Genomic DNA, 17,737 nt, shown 5'->3' with positions numbered 1-17,737 from the left:
AATAATTTACAAATAGAGCTGCTATTTCATTAATAACTATAAAATAATTTACAAATAGAGCTGCTAGTTCATTAATAACTATAAAATAATTTACAAATAGAGCTGCTATTTCATTAATAACTATAAAATAATTTACAAATAGAGCTGCTATTTCATTAATAACTATAAAATATTTACAAATAGAGCTGCTATTTCATTAATAACTATAAAATAATTTACAAATAGAGCTGCTATTTCATTAATAACTATAAAATATTTTACAAATAGAGCTGCTATTTCATTAATAACTATAAAATATTTTACAAATAGAGCTGCTATTTCATTAATAACTATTACTTTTGGCATCAATCTTTCATTAATTTGACAATTATATTCCTAAGAATAAGTATTATTTTCAACGAGGGATTCTATATTTTTCACCTTAGGTTTCATGGATTAGGAGAAAGGATCTTCACGTCCTCACAGTAGGTCGCTTTGTATATTCCAGTAGCGACAAATTCCAAGTCATACATCGCGACGATAGGGACGACTGGATGCTGCAGGTGAAGTATCCACAAAGAGAAGATGCCGGTCAGTACGAATGTCAAGTCAGTACAGTACCGAAGAAGAGCATGTTCATAACCCTAAATGTTGTCGGTATGTGAAATGAATCAGTATTAGAAGTAGAAAAATATTTATAATATATATATATATACAGTTATTTACAATCAAATAACCTGTAAAACACAAAACATCTCAAAATTGTAATGGACAACTGACGAATTGAGGCAATTAATTATCTAAGTCGACTGTCTGTATGATTTGTATACGACATAAACAGGTATTGTTAATCAAGTCGACTGTCTGTATGATTTGTATAAGACATAAACAGGTATTGTTAATCAAGTCGACTGTCCGTATGATTTGTATAAGACATAGACAGGTATTGATAATCAAGTCAATGGTCTGTATTATTTGTATAAGACATAGACAGGTATTGATAATCACGTCAACGGTCTGTATGATTTGTATAAGACATAAACAGGTATTGATAATCAAATGAACGGTCTGTATGATTTGTATAAGGCATAGACAGGTATTGATAATCAAGTCAACGGTCTGTATGATTTGTCAAACATTTACATCTATAATAGACTTTATGTATTAAGTAATAAAATAAATAATTTCAGACCTAATGTTTCAGATATGCAGCAGGTAAAGCGAGACTGTAGATGTTTCAGATATGCAGCAGGTAAAGCGAGACTGTAGATGTTTCAGATATGCAGCAGGTAAAGCGAGACTGTAGATGTTTCAGATATGCAGCAGGTAAAGCGAGACTGCAGATTTTCAGATATGCAGCAGGTATGTCTCAGGTCAATACATCCAGTAAGGTTTTAGCTGCTTTCCTATTTACCAACAGATAACAGAAAACGTATATTATAATAATGTGATCAAAGTGTAATATTAATCAATAACTAAAGGAAGAAATCAAATGATGCTTGAAATGTTCAAAAGAATCAATACCCCCACGTTTGAAAACCCCCCAAAAAAGAGAAAGTTGTTTTAACATTTCTCCATCAAATGATAAAAACAAACTGCTATGTAAACTGTGGTATCGAAGATCTGCTACCCTATCAACAACACAGGTCTGAACTTGCTCAGTCATTGTGAAACACTCCAAACGTTTGTCATTACTTAAGTAGCATTACAATACTAAATTACCCTATGAACAACACAGGTCTGAACTTGCTCAGTCATTGTGAAACACTCCAAACGTTTGTCATTACTTAAATAACATTACAATACTAAATTACCCTATCAACAACACATATCTGAGCTTGCTCAGTCATTGTGAAACACTCCAAACGTTTGTTATTACTTAAATAACATTACAATACTAAAAATTACCCTATCAACAACACAGGTCTGAATTTGCTCAGTCATTGTGAAACACTCCAAACGTTTGTCATTACTTAAATAACATAACAATACTAAATATTAACCTATCAACAGCACAGGTCTGAATTTGCTCAGTCATTGTGAAACACTTCAAACGTTTGTTATTACTTAAATAACATTACAATAATAAAATTATAATAAACTATTTCAATAGCCAATTTGCAGCACTATATCATATTTGGAGTAATCATGCTTCGCCACATAACGATGTGATCCTTGCAACGTACGGTAGGATAGACACTTGTGTGTAGAAGCATATTATTATAATGTAATAATAAATTGACAAACAACAATTTATAAGTATAATAAAGTGGTTTTATTTTTTTTGGGGGGGGGAGCATACTACATGTTTCGACAGACCAATGTTTTGTCGAAACATGTAGTATGCTCCCCAAAATAAAACCACCTAATTATACTTATAAATCGTTTTTTGTCTATTTACTATTAATAGTTTAGACAGGCTGATTTTAATTACGCTTGTTTTCCTAATTTTTCTTCATTCTCAATAAACTTCAAAAAATGCAAAAAGTATCAAGATATTTCTTTAATACAATTTTTTAGCTACTACAATATAGGGCCTGTGGGTAGTTCGATACCCGCAGTAGGCATGGGACAATCAATCTAATGTATAGCTTTCGCTTAAACAAGGCAAACGAAAAAATTAATAAATGTCTCCTTTCTCTATAAAACGCTTTATCAATATTTGTTTGTTTCTCAAATAGTTCTCTATAGTGAACAGAGGTTCCTCGCGTGAAAGTAAGATACAACTGAAAGAAGCTTGCTTTTCCATTCTCCCACAGATGGGATGATCCACTTTTATAAATCCTAGTAATATATTAGAGGCATCAGCTTTCAGTAAATTAATAAGTTTATCTTTAAAACTTACTGACTCTGAAGCTTGTTTCCCTTTCTAGTTAGTCAGTGGAGAAAACAATTCTGCACATTTTAGTATAATTAATACCTGGATAACCGAAAAAAATAATCTCATTCCTCTTTTACTCCTGGGAATAAGAAAATATTTTAGTGCATTCACCTTAACTTATCCAGGGGAATATTCCATTTCTCTATCATATAACCCAGAAATGTATCGCTGTTTATTGAAACAGAATTTCCTGGATTTTAGCAGTTACTACTGAATCCTTTAACACAGCCTACAATTGAACTAAGTTATTCTCTCAACCACATTTATGTACTTGTTATGGTGGGAACGCCTTTTCCTAGTAAAGCGTGATTACAATCAATTACATTTGTCATAAGACAACAGTATCAGCCTTATTATATTTTCAAACACTTTATTCTTTGGAAGAATGACGAGTTCTGGTATTATGCAAAATTCGTCGTCGACAATAGATATGTTTTCGTTCATCCATTTTTCCCTGAATAGTTGTATGAGACTTATTAGCTCACCATGAAATTCAAATCAAGCAATCTTTGATTATTTACATCATTTTCTATCTTAAGTGGAACATAACCTTTAGATAAATCAATATTAAAGATACAATTAGCTGTGATAACAGTATTCGGCATTCTCTCAACTTTAGTGAGGGGTTACACATCGAACAGTAATATCATAAAGTTTATTCGGATCTAAAAACAGCTTTATATGACCTTCAGGTTTAGAAACTGGCAGTCTGGGTGTGGAATAAGAAGGCTTCCGAATGTATATTTCGATGAAAAATATATCTATTTCTTTATTAAAAGGTTTATGTAAGTGAGGTAGTGCTCATTGGACCCATTCCTTGAAATAGACATCAAAAGAAAGTTTTACAAAATGCTTAGTTTGGGATCTGCACCCTGGACTATAATGAATAACATCTCCGTAATCATGGACTTGGCTAAGGATTTGTCTGTTTTAAGTTCTAGTTATCTCATGTAACACAGTGATAGGTCTAACTATCTCACATTGGTTTGGAAAAAAATATTGTTTCTGATATGATTATACCTCCTCTTTACGATGCATAGTCTGGTTCTACCTTCCTTAAACGATGCATAGTCTGGTTCTACCTCCTCTTTACGATGCATAGTCTGGTTCTACCTTCCTTAAACGATGCATAGTCTGGTTCTACCTCCTCTAAACGACTCATAGTCTGGTTCTACCTCCTCACTCATGGTCTGATTCTGCCTCCTCTAAACGACCCATGGTCTGATTGTACACTTCCTCAAAAGACCCATGGTCTGGTTCTACCACCTCTAAACAACTCATGGTCTGGTTATACCTCCTCTAAACAACCCATGGTCTTGTTGATAGAGGAAATTTACTCCTTCCATGGTTCTAACGTATAGACATGGCTGGATCACTCAAATGAATTGTCACCTTCTATATTCCTGGAGTGATCCAGGGATAATATATGGCTAACTACAACCACAATAAAACTTACAATGAGCGGCTAGACTAGTCTCAGGTACAAGCTTTAAAACTATTGTTGCTCTGATTTAAAATATCTAACGTAATTCATGCCCCTTTTATGAACGCTTCAAATGTGTTGGTAGCAAAGAGTCACGTGAGCTAGAAATAAAATTTACACATTTACAGAATAAAAGTTAAGAAAAACGAGTACCTTTTATCATCTTGTGATCCGATTATTTATTGTCATGGATGAGAAAATTAGAAATCCTGTCAAGATGTATGACACCATTTTATTTTCGATTGCGTCGGTCGGTGACAACATACAACATACTGATTTATTAAATTAATCAAATACTTAAAGTTTAGAGATTAAAAGCCACGTGGTACTGACATAGTGATTGACAGTCCAAAGAGAGGGACTTTAGTGACATTTAGATTGAATCAGCAACATATATGGATGTAAATTATGTGACAGTCGTAGGCATTTCATAATGTCAAGTGACACTGAAATGTTTAAGTCGAACTATAAAAGTTAGCCCCAGAATAGTATAAACACCGGAGTAGATCTGTGAAGTCAAATCCCCTTCTAGTGTTTTAATATTTCGTCAGATTATCATCGTAATTGCAGTAGAATACACAAGTAAAATAGCTAGAAGACAACTCTTTTTGAGAAGAATATGTTAGGGCACAATTTATTCTATTAATTTTTGGTCTCACTTTAGAGTACATGAGCGAACCACGTAACACTAACGTACTTCCAAGAGTAACCATGGAAGATACAGGAGTAACAAAAAAATATCAAAGATCTGAAAATAACTTTAAAATTTTCACCTTCAAGTGTTTTATTGGTCACAGAAATACCAAGTTCTATGAACATTGTAAAGTTCTATTGAACTACGTGTGTGTAAATCATTTAGATCAATATGAGATATAACTTAAATGAAATTTAGTATGAGAAGAAAAAATTTAATCATTTCTAGTGTTCGGAATTGTAGTAACAAAAAAATTGATACCAAGTTTCTGTAAGAATTTATTGATGAATTGATCAAACCAACTTATGTATACATTGTGAATTGTATATATATATATATATAACCTTACATATATTTAAGGTAATCGTTATACTTTGCTTTATCATTGAGTTTATACGCTTTATATTTGATTCTGAAGTTACTGCATATTTAATAAACCACATAACCGACACTTTGTGTTTATCTTCTTCTGCAGAGGCCACAACTTAATGACCTATGTTTGTCTGAAGCTCATCTTTAGTGGAAAACCTCAGTATTATTAATTTAATTATTACCTAAGCCAACAAACAAACTTAGAAATGGTTTTCCGATATTGCGAGGCTCCACAAAGATCAGCTATCTTTTAAGTTAAAGTTCATGAAATATAACTTGGAATCTATTATATTAAAAGAAAGAAAACGAGAATTAACTATGAAGCTGGTTAGTTAGCTTTTCCAGAGGAAATCCAATTTGTGATTTGATTAACGAGACCATCCACTAACTTGTGGTCAGGTCTCTTGAGATATGCATCACTTTAGACGACAATTTTCATGTTATGCTGCAAAAAAACAGTAAATATATTTGAAACGTAGTGATTTAGCCGAGGAATATTTATGTATAATACATAAGATATTAACATTAACTTCCGACCTCACTAAGCTGTCTAGCTAGATCGGAAATAAATATAAAACATCAATCCTATAATGAGTATAGCTAGTTATATATAATGTTCCAGTGTTCTCACTTATAAAGATTAAAATAAATTGATTCGAAATTTGAGTACCCTTGCTGTTAACGGCATTTTCGGGCATAAACCCAATAATATCTCACGAGGTTTGTTTAACTTATATAATTTATATACTAAGGCAATAATGCTAAACAATAATTAAAGAATTAAAATAAAACAATAACCTTGATATATCAAATATTCTAACGAATACTGTCACTGAAAGGAAGAGATAAGCACCAGTTTTAAGTACTTTCGTATGTTAATATATTTTTTCTTAGCAAAATTTACATTTGTTTCAAAGCAAACGCAAAGAAGATTACACGACATGAAGAACTTTTCAAGCAAAGGTAGATTTTTTAGAAATCCAAGGTGACCTTCCAGAGAACTTGTTAAATGTTTCATTACCATTTTCTAACACAAACGCAATATTTCGAATATTATTTATTTTTTTTTATTCTTGTGCATTTTGATAAAATCAACCTATATTACGAACAAGTTTCATTCTAACCTGTCTAACAATTATAATAAATACATAGCTTCGTATGGTCTTAAACACGTTTATTGGAAACACAAATAAGAAAATGTCAGTTTTATATTATTACAAATAAATATTATCGAATTAAAAATAAATGATACATTACGTTGTCAGAAATATAATAATTTTAGTCAGGTGCTGCCATCTGTCTTTGTGAGTATATATCAATTATGAGAAGTGTATCCTTATTTATTATACCTTCAACCGATTTATACATGCTTCCGATTCATATATATAAACTATATCTTTAGTGTAACGAATAAACATAAAAAAATAGAATTACTGGGGTGTGAAACTTTATAGTTTCTGATATTTAAATTAATCTGAGAACTGGGTTTAATTGTAATATTTTTATATAATCTTAAATTACTTTGATAATTACATACAGAAACCTGTTATGATTTCGATTCATATTATAACTAAAGCATATCTTTAAAAATTATCAGCCGTCTCTAGTTATACAAATAAATCTAAATTTTATATCATAAAAATTGGACTAAAGTTGTACTCTTTTCAATGAGCAAGTTATGTATCCTGTTACGATGTGTTACGTTTTTATCCTGATATGATGTGTTGTGTTTTTAGGAAACATAAGCCAGAGAAAGTTATCATCGTGTTTTCTATACTGTCTGTGGTTTATAAGTCTAGCATTTTGTACACAAATTTGAATAAAAACTGACATTGCTCTAACCTTAAACGTCATATTTACTGTTTAGAATTACGAGTCAAAGCCAATAACTTAGCTTTACCACATTGTTTGTTTGTAATTAAGCACAAAGCTACACCATGGACTATCTGTGCTCTGCCCACCACGGGTATCGAAACTCGGATTCTAGCGATGTAAATCCGCAGACATACCGCTGTGCTACTGGGGGCGGCTATACCATATAGACGTATAAAAAATGTCCATCATTATATCTTGAATAATTAAATACTTGTTTCAACTGAAAAAAACATATCCTAAACTTATAACTAAACATGCCTGTCAATCACGATGGATTGGTTTTGATATTAAAATGCATATTTGTTGGTTAAAAAAGTAGTTTGATTTGAAATATTGTTCATACAGTTTATACACAAACAAGAGAGAATCCTCTGTAGCCGCGGCTGTAATTAGATTTTAAATCGGTCAAGAGATAGGGCTATGAGCTAAAAGTTTGTACTTGAAAAAACAAACAAAAAAACTAAGAGCTATTTTATGAGCCGCTGTGCCGCGGCTAATTACAGTTTGTCGTATAATTCAGTTACTTTTATATAGATTATGCTTCCATTATTGCTTGTTTTTTAATTAATTAAGCACAAAGCAACACAATGGGCTATCTGTTCTCTGCCCACCACGGGTATCGAAACCCGGATTCTAGCGTTGTAAGTCCACAGACATACCGCTGTGCTACTGGGGGACATACTTCCATTATTAACAATCTTCAGCCCACCACGGGTATCGAAACCCGGATTCTAGCGTTGTAAGTCCACAGACATACCGCTGTGCTACTGGGGGGGACATACTTCCATTATTAACAATCTTCAGCCCACCACGGGTATCGAAACCCGGATTCTAGCGTTGTAAGTCCACAGACATACCGTTGTGCTACTGGGGGACATACTTCCATTATTAACAATCTTCAGGTGATGGGAAAAGTTGTAAGAAATTATTGTAAAATTAAATTTTTGATTTTCATAAGTTAGATGAGCTTATCAGTCGCCCGAAATTAAATTCAAAAGCAATGAAAGCTAAGCACAGACTCGAATATCATAAATGATGAACTGTATTTTAAGAACATTACATATAATAGAAAATAGCTGTGATCATGTGCAAACGTCTGTTTGAAAAAAAATATATAATATTAAAAAATCACCGATAACTTTGTCGTTATAGCTTATTTTATCACACTTGGAGAAACGCTTCAAAAATAATATCTAACAAAATATAATTAATTAAAATTAATATCGCTTATTCATTGTATTCTAGAATAGCGTTTTCAGGATAAATCTTTTTTTGTGTGTGTACGTATATATATATATGTATATATGTGTGTGTGTACGTATATATATATATGTATATATATATATATGTGTGTGTACGTATATATATATATATGTATATACATATGTGTGTGTGTGTGTGTATATATATTACTATTGTTTGATTTTTGTACAGAGGATTAATCGTACTTTATTAGAACCATTTGTATAATAATTTAGCCATTTGAAGTATGTTTAATATATATATATATATAACTCAAGGTAAAATTCCAAATATTCCATAGTAGAATGTCACCAATATGGGCTATATAACTGAAGAATATATTTCGCGTCCCCCTTCTGAGGAAAGATTGTCTTATATGAGATGGTTTACTTAGATAGAGTCAAAGGACACACCATTTAGAAGAAGAGAATTTTCTTTATCATCTATGAAAGCGGAAAAAAAAAACTCAAACAACAAACATTTAGAAATTAAAAAATTATCCTAAGCCACACCCCAATCTAAAGAGCCATTGGAATGAGGTTGGACGTATCTTCTGGTATTATTAACAGGAGAATAAACAAAAACGTTCATGTAGACGCATAAGTCAAAACTTCATATGCTTTCAGACATACCTCGAATATTATAGTTTTCATGACACATAGCATCTGAGTAACCGTACTCATAACAACTCGATTTGCCCACATAAGTTCCTTAGTAAAGTTCCAGTCGATATTTTGCCTGTGATCTGCTTTAGTTTTTATAGGAAGCTGGCCTTTACTTTTAGTGGAGAGTGTGGATTATTTGTCTAAGACAGACCTTGCTGGAAGGTTTGTCTGTAATTGACCTTGCTGGAATGTTTGTCTATGATTGACCTTGCTGGAATGTTTGTCTGTGATTGACCTTGCTGGAATGTTTGTCTAAGACTGACCTTGCTGGAATGTTTGTCTGTGATTGACCTTGCTGGAATGTTTGTCTGTGATTGACCTTGCTGGAATGTTTGTCTAAGACTGACCTTGCTGGAATGTTTGTCTGTGATTGACCTTGCTGGAATGTTTGTCTAAGACTGACCTTGCTGGAATGTTTCTCTGTGATTGACCTTGCTGGAATGTTTGTCTATGATTGACCTTGCTGTAATTTGTGAGAACTTATGCGGTGTTGGACAATAGTGCATTATCATTGTCATCATGGAGGAAAACAATATATGGGAAACGTAGGACCTGGAACACCATTCTTATAAAGTGCAGTTAACCGTCAGTTTATTTTACAAGTTTCAAACTTTAATCTCTTGGCACTAGGTCAGAGAACTAAAACAGTTCTTACCGTATGTTTTTATTTCCTTTTAGTGAGCAAAGCTGAGATACTAGGAGGTCCAACGATATACATCAACAAAGACAGTGCCATCAACTTAACATGCATAATCCAGGAAAGCCCTTTGCCTACTGACTATGTATTTTGGTACCACAATAATCGTGTGATCAACTACGAGGCCCAAGCAGGCGTTACCGTTAAGACTCAGAATGATCCTAGGGCTACCAGCATGCTGTGGATAGAAAAGGCTCAACCCATTGATTCTGGAAATTACACGTGTTTTCCATCAAATGCTGATCCTGCAGGAATCGCAGTACATGTTCTTAACGGTTTGTAACTTAATATTTTGTCTATTTATTGTGAAATATTCTTTTTATTTAAGTAAACAGTTTTCGTACGTATTTTAAATAAGATCAAGATGTGTTTTATATTTTTACCACTAAGCTTTTAATCGGAAGTAAGTCAAAAATATATTTTCAATGCAGTTTTAGACTAGATACAACTACAATAAAAGAACCAATATTATATGGATTTTTTATCAAAGATCATATAATGTGAACAATGGATAAAAACACTTTTAAAACGCATAGTTGCAAATCCAAAATACACTTAATAGTGTATTTAATAGAGCTTACCGAAGTGGTTTCTAAAGTGTATTTATATTGCTTAACTTCTCTATGCAAATTTCTGTTCAGTGCTATTTAAAATTTAACATAAACAAAATAGTTACACAAGTTTCCGGTAGATGGAAACACATTCGAAAATATATTTCAGAAAGTACACCTGTTGCAAAGAAAACATTTACGACACTGTCATGAAAATCAGCTGTTGTCTTCTCATTCTACTTCGTCAGATCAGGTATTGAAGACAGCTAAGCATTTACTCCATAAAAATATACTGTACATACAATTTGTATTTTTCTATACAATAAAATATTTGATATACTATTTAGATTTCATGTTTTACTGTTAAGTACCAATATGTATAACCAGTGATGGTTTTAACTTCAGAAAATAACATTGACCTACGTCTATGAACCCTGAAAACTAATAAAATAATGATTGTTTTAAAAATCTAAAATTAGGGAGTGAAAACAAATATATATTCAAAAATATATCTGAACTAGGAATCAAAAGTTAGCATAAATATAACATTAGTGTTTAATTCAGACCACCAAGGGATTGCTACAACGAATGAAAATATGTTTATCAAAAAAGTCATGTCTTGATATAACTCAAGGTAAGAACTCGTCATGAATAAAACTAACGATTTAAAAGTTTAAATAACTAACAACTTCCTATTATCTCCAAACGTCGAGCTGATAAATTAAACTAGAATGATACTGCGAGCTGGTGTTTTATGATCCCTTAAAAGTGACTTTGCGGTTACAAACTTCCCTAGCCAATGTGGTTTTTTAACTGTTGTTAAGGTACCTAAATATATATGTAGTATGTAGTCTCAGCCCTAGGACCGAAAGTTAACGCTCAACCGATACGACTATCCCATATTATTTGATACGATTTTCAAGTTGTTTTATATTCCTGATACATAAAACTAGATTTAGAACGAAATTTTAGAACATACAGGAAATTACATAAATCCAAAATGGCTGCCAGGAAAATAAAAATAATGTCAATAAATGTCATGTATTGGAAGACAATGAAGACAAGCGTGAAGTTTGTAAAGTTCTGAAAGTAGGCAACATTTTTCTCTCTACATATTTATCTGATGTAGTGTTTTTTACGACCTCTAGGACGCAGTGTTGGCGGAATGGCAAACGATAATTCGTGCTGCTTGCTGTGTCTGTTGCACTTGTAGTACATTGTATTGTATTTTGTGTATTTGCGGGGTTATTTTGCTGTTGATGACACAAATGTTATCTGGACTATAGCAGAACAGCCTATTTTTGCTTATTTCCATCTGTGATTACCTTATTTTCATGACATCACTTGAGTTAGGATAATCTTTATTCAATGGATGGCGTCAGAAGGTTTCACCTTATCAAGCCCTTAGAAAAGCATGTGGAGTAAGAGACTCCCACTAACCAGTTGCTTTAAATACCATGGGGCCATTCACGTTTCCTGGATACACAAGTTGTGCGTGTGTTACACTTAGCAACATAATAGATACAGAATAAAGAACTTGTATTGACATACTGAGGTGGGATACGTGTTGTGGAAAACCACAGTGATTAGATTGAACTGTATTGAGATAAACACTCAGCTTGGTCTGGGCCTATGAAAGTATATGAAGGTACATTATTTTGTTTGATGTTTTTGAATGAATGTAGGTTATGTGACTTAGCCCAGAAAGGTAAAATCACAATATCATCAACTGGTTATTCGAAATGAAATATAACATAGTTTGCATATTTCTTCGAGTATTTTTGATTCCGAAATATGTTTGATTGGTGCATATCAAACTACTTGTGAACTTTTCCGAGTGTTACACAAATATTATGCTAACTATATAGTGTTAAAGCCATTTTTGTGTTCACTACACGAATATAAGTCCGGATTTATTTATAAAATCAAGCATCAGAAAGCAGGTTGCACTTGTCAACCAAATGATGTCTTCTTGCAGTTGACCCCCCCCCACTCCCCCCCCCACGTTACACACTCTCTCTCTCTTTTTCTTCCTTTTCTTTGGATCCAGGTTTTGTCTTTATGACAACCAGATAATGGTGGTAAAACCGACGTGTATGTGAAAAGGCTGAACTCGCTGACTGGTTACTTGCCAGGGTCCATATGGTAGGGGTCTTAACCAAGGTAGCTGACGCACATTGTTTCATAAGGAATGATGTGGAATCTACAGTTACTAGTTCTTGGAACAAAGATGTACTGACATTATAGTGGGAAGTGCTTTCATAACGAATATTACATTCACCAGGAATAGTGTACAAGCTATATCTGGTTCTAACTGTCTTTGTATATAAGCGATTGTATAATTTGTCGTGGAATTTTAACCTCAAAGAGCTAACCAAACTTTCCATTTACCACAGGTTGGGTTAACTTAATGTTTGTATGCCTGACATTTGCAAAAAAAGTCATGATTTTGACCACTGACGGAAAAATCCATTAAAACGTGATATGAGATGCTGGTGACAGAGCTAGAAGTTCTGAGTTCCTTTCCAGAAATCCTACCACAGGATTTGGATGAAAAGGACCTTGAACCTATTTAGGAAGACACCCCACCACCTGCAGAAAAAGTCCTAATAATATTAACAGAAGTTACCACAACCATGTGAAGAATTTCTTCTCCAAATCCTGGACCCTCTGATTCTGTTTCCAAGTCTCAGGGCTGTCCATTAACGTCCAAGAAACAACAGAACCTTTGCTTGCCGAAGGAGTACAAAGCTGGGACCAGTAGAGACATAATTAGGGACGTGCACAAGGTTAAAAATTCTCAAGCACGCTGCCAAAAGCCATAACTCTACCTTAGTTTCGGTGTAACAAAATAGGAGAAGAGAGAAAAAAACTTAAAAACGACAATACCACCAGCAACACCAGCGATGTTACTGAAATCAGTTTCCTAAGAGACCAATCTTGTAACTGTGGGAAACTAGTGCCAACAATGTCAGGTCCAAAATAAGAGTAGACAGATGCTTGAGCCCTGATGTAAAAAAGTGTCAGACCGTCTCTGGGGCTACACAAATTCAGAACTCTTCTGCTTCGTGAAATATTAAACATTTTAGATGGAAAACAAGAACTACAAGAAGAGAAGGAATGCCTCTTAGATAGTGTTCAGCGAGCTAAATATACTGTCTATAAAACCATCACTTAAATGCAGCACTCTGTAGAGAGCATCAACAGCCTTCTGTCGCCTCATTAGAAGTACAATGTAAATAATGTATACTTACATATATATATATATAAGTATAATATATAATATATATATCTTATTTTTGTTTATTATCGTAACATTTATGTTTTAAGTTAGAATTTCATACCATGATCAGTTTAAAATTTTTTTATTTCTTTGGTTTTGGATATCATTATTCCAACAACTAGAGTTTAGCCTTATTTTGACAATATTATTTTTTTCAACTGTATTTAATTCTGATTGGCTATATTATTATTTCTATATAATCTGTGCCCAGATATTATTTTTAATGTATATAAAGTTATAATTATATTTTTCTTTGATTTGAGATTTGATTTCTTGTTAAGTCTAAAGTTTCGTTGTGTTTTTTATCTTTTTTGTTTTGATTAATTTGCCGATTTAACGTATTTATTTATTTAAATTGTGAAGCTTAACATTCATTTTCATTTGTTTAAATTTTGTTCATTATATGGATTCAATTTGAATTCTCTTGTAATTCTATTTTAAACTTTTAATTTTTGACCTGTTTGAAATTTGTTTTCCATTTGTACAAAATGTGTAAGGAGTTTTTAATTTCACTTTTGTTTTGTTTGTATGTTTGTTTGTAATTATGCACAAAGCTACACAATGGGGTATCTGTGCTCTTCCACCACGGATATAGAAACCGGGTTTCTAGCGTTGTAAGTCCGCAGACATACCGCTGTATCACTGGGGGGCCTTTTGTTTTGTAATGTAACTTGCTGAAGCTGATTTTATTATTTTTTTTATAAATGATGATATTTTATTTACTGATTTAATTTTAAGTTGATTTACTTTTCGCTCTTTATTGTAAGTTTGGTTTTATCTATATGAAGTTCTACTATTGTTTTTTGTGTTATATCATTAAGATTTGTTGTGTTTTAATTTTCGAGTTTAACTGTTATTATTTTGGTTACTAATTGGCTGGTGGAATTTTAGGTGTTAACCTTTCTTCTCTTTGTTTAAGTATCATGTCATTGTACATGTCACCTGAGGTAAATGATTACTACATTTTGCGACATATAATTAATTAATTATGTAATTTGGACATTAACGTTAAATTTAAAGTAGGCGATGCCTCCCATAGGATAAGGAAGAGAGGTTGTAATAATTGAAATAGTCATGAATATCACCCTTTCGTAATTCCATAAATAGTATATAATATATCCTTTTCAAGTATATTCACCTAATATTTTTCTAAAATTATCATGCAGTTTTTACACGTAGTTATGATATACTCGTTGACCTAATGTCTCAACGTAAATTTACATATGTAAAGGCTACATACTACAACATCGGTTGTTAATTCTCAGGCTAGCATGTTTACGTTTCTTTCTGGACTTCTTGAAAGATAGCTATTCAAACAAGTGATATAGAATCCTCTGTATACACCTGGCTTGGCTTAATATTTCGTGTACAACATTGTTTGAAGTAAATAATTTGTGGATATGTGGAATATTCTACTTTCTTTGTTTCACTTACTTGAAATCTCCATGTAATGATGTTCACATTGATTTTTAGCACTCCAGTGGCTTAGCGATAAGTCTGAAGGCTAACAACGCTAAACACGGGGTTTGCTTAACAACAAAAGAAACAAACATACGTTTCTATCTGTACTTTATACAGATTACGAAAAGGAATTTTTCTTAAAAAAATTCTGGTATAAAAAAAATGATTTTTTTGGCACTCATTAGAAGCATGATCAAATTTTATTCATTGAAAATTCCATTAAAATAAAACTTCATTCTTTGACTAGTTTTTAGTGATAAGGTGAAACTTCAACGTTTTGAATTAGTTTGATATTCTATCAAGTAAAAGCTCATTTTACAACAAGTAGATATAATGCCACATAAATAAACAATGATTATAAAAATCGCAGGTATTAATGTTATATTATTATAATGTTGAATTAAATGTTTTAAGGCCAATCTTCCGATACAAATCAGTTTTATTTTTAAAAAAATCTGTGAGAATCTAAGCAGCTTTGGGAAATAAATTAGTCATGTTTTTAGATTTGTTGATCAGTACGAAAGTCCATTTCCTAAGAACACGCGGGATTTTTAGAACCTTATTGACAGCCAACATAAAGTAATCCTATTTCAACTAAAAGTCATAAAAAAAGCTAAACCTTTCTGCTGCTTTACGATCTTACAAAATCCCCATGGAAAGTACATATGAAATAATGTTTCTCCTCGTCCTAACAGTATTTATTATTGTTTCAAACTCTCACGGATACCCACAGGTTGTAAAAACAACGAGATCTGCTTTGAAATATTTATATGATTTTATAAATATTATATTATGATGTACACTAACTAGCATCTCTTGTCACCCACTTGTGATAATGATTTTTGTAGCAAATCAAAAGTTTGGAAGTTCTAGATTAATTTCGTTCACAGTGTCAAAATGTACTTTAATTTGTGTAATTGTTAAATTATGCTGAATGAAGTATTGACACTTTGAACAAAGATTGTTCTTTGTAACGTTTCACATTTGATCTAAAACTCTTATTGACCATTAGTAAGTGTCATTCGTGAATTCAAGCGATTTAAATTTCAAAGAAAAATATTACTTTAGACTAATGTTAATCAGTGGAGAATAATTCAGAGTTGTTTTTTAAACAACTAAACGATTGTTATTATTTTCAATACAAAATTTCTCCAGTAGTTATTAAATGTTAAGTTTCATTCAATCACACAAACAATTACTTTCAGTGTATAACCATCTTGATTTATATACTAGATTAATGAAGTGATGTATTGTAAAACATACTTGAAATTTGATCTTAAGTAATTCTGTTTATATTAGATCTATTTATTAATATAGTTTATTGTTTGGAGGCATTTGAAATGTTTCTTTCATTACCTTTTACGCAAAAGTAAAAATGTAGTATCATAAGGAATACTAAATTACTTATAACATGAGAGTTTTGTACAAATCAAGTGATTTATAATTTCAACATTAACAAGAGGGAATCCTCAGTAGCCGCGGCAATTGAAATTCTTTTAGGCAGAATTAGAGTAAATTAGTCTATGAGACCTTTTTTTTTCTCTTTTTATTAGCTATATATTTGTGCGCCAGCAATACCAAGCATGGAACGCGCGTATACCCAATTCAAATTTATTACTCATCAAGAGCTCTAACAGCCTATCCTCAAATTCTTTTAGGCAGGATTAGAGTAAATTAATGTGAGACCTTGGGCGTGGTCAAATACATCAATCAGAAGTCCTGAGTCCAAAACTGTAATTAGATCTCAAAATCGGTCAAAAGATGACGGAGCTATGAGTTAAAAGTTTGTACTTGAAAAAACAACAACAAAAACTCGAAGTCTTTTTATGAGCCGCTATGCTGCGGCTAAAAAAATCAAAGTATATGAATTCATCTTATATAAAAAAACTGTTAAAAATGTTAACTTTAAAATATGAATCAAATAATGATCAATATTTGATTTTAAACACAGCTTATTTCTTCCAAATATATCCGTGGAATTCACGTAAAGTTTCCAGTTTTTCCTGTTTATGGTATATTGTATATACCTCTAAATGCAACAGTTCGGCTTCGTCATATTGAATCGTTTAAAATGTTTTCTCCTCTTTGAATTCTCCTGTTTGAAATTTTCACAATTCCTTATGGTTTTGTCGAGGAATGGTTTTAATTTTTTATTTAGATTCTAAATGCAGTTTGTTTTTTAATTTGGTTATCAAAATGATTGGAAGTTCTGCATATAACAAAACTAGTGGGCGGGAATAGCGATGTCGTCTGATTCTACAAGTTTAATAACATGCTCTGAACATACTTCATAAGTATCCCGGTGGATCAGTGGTAAGTTTACAGACTAAAATGTGATTTGAATTTCCTGCGATGAACACAGCGCAGATAGCATCTTGTGTAACTTTGCACTAAAAAACAACATCACAAAATTACTTCAAAATCTAACAACTTTTTTTTTTACTTTAGGAGAAAACCCAGCCGCAATGCAACTTGGCAAAATCTTACAACTTTGTTTTTTGACTTTAGGAGAAAACCCAGCCGCAATGCAACATGACAAAATCTTACAACTTTT

At 32.2% G+C, this 17,737-nt stretch overlaps 1 protein-coding gene across 1 annotated transcript in view; it reads left to right on the top strand.

Annotated features, from left to right (window-relative positions):
- Window positions 1-17,737, top strand: part of LOC106459120 (zwei Ig domain protein zig-8-like) — a 281,821-nt gene that overhangs the window by 262,149 nt on the left and 1,935 nt on the right. The window contains exons 3-4 of the mRNA XM_022385547.1: window positions 426-636; window positions 9,870-10,163. Of these exons, the coding sequence (XP_022241255.1) occupies window positions 426-636; window positions 9,870-10,163 (505 nt within the window). The remainder of the gene's footprint in view (window positions 1-425; window positions 637-9,869; window positions 10,164-17,737) is intronic.

This window comes from Limulus polyphemus, unplaced genomic scaffold, assembly GCF_000517525.1.
Source record: "Limulus polyphemus unplaced genomic scaffold, Limulus_polyphemus-2.1.2 Scaffold562, whole genome shotgun sequence".
Lineage (NCBI taxonomy): Eukaryota > Metazoa > Arthropoda > Merostomata > Xiphosura > Limulidae > Limulus > Limulus polyphemus.
This window is presented reverse-complemented; position numbering and strand designations above follow the sequence as displayed.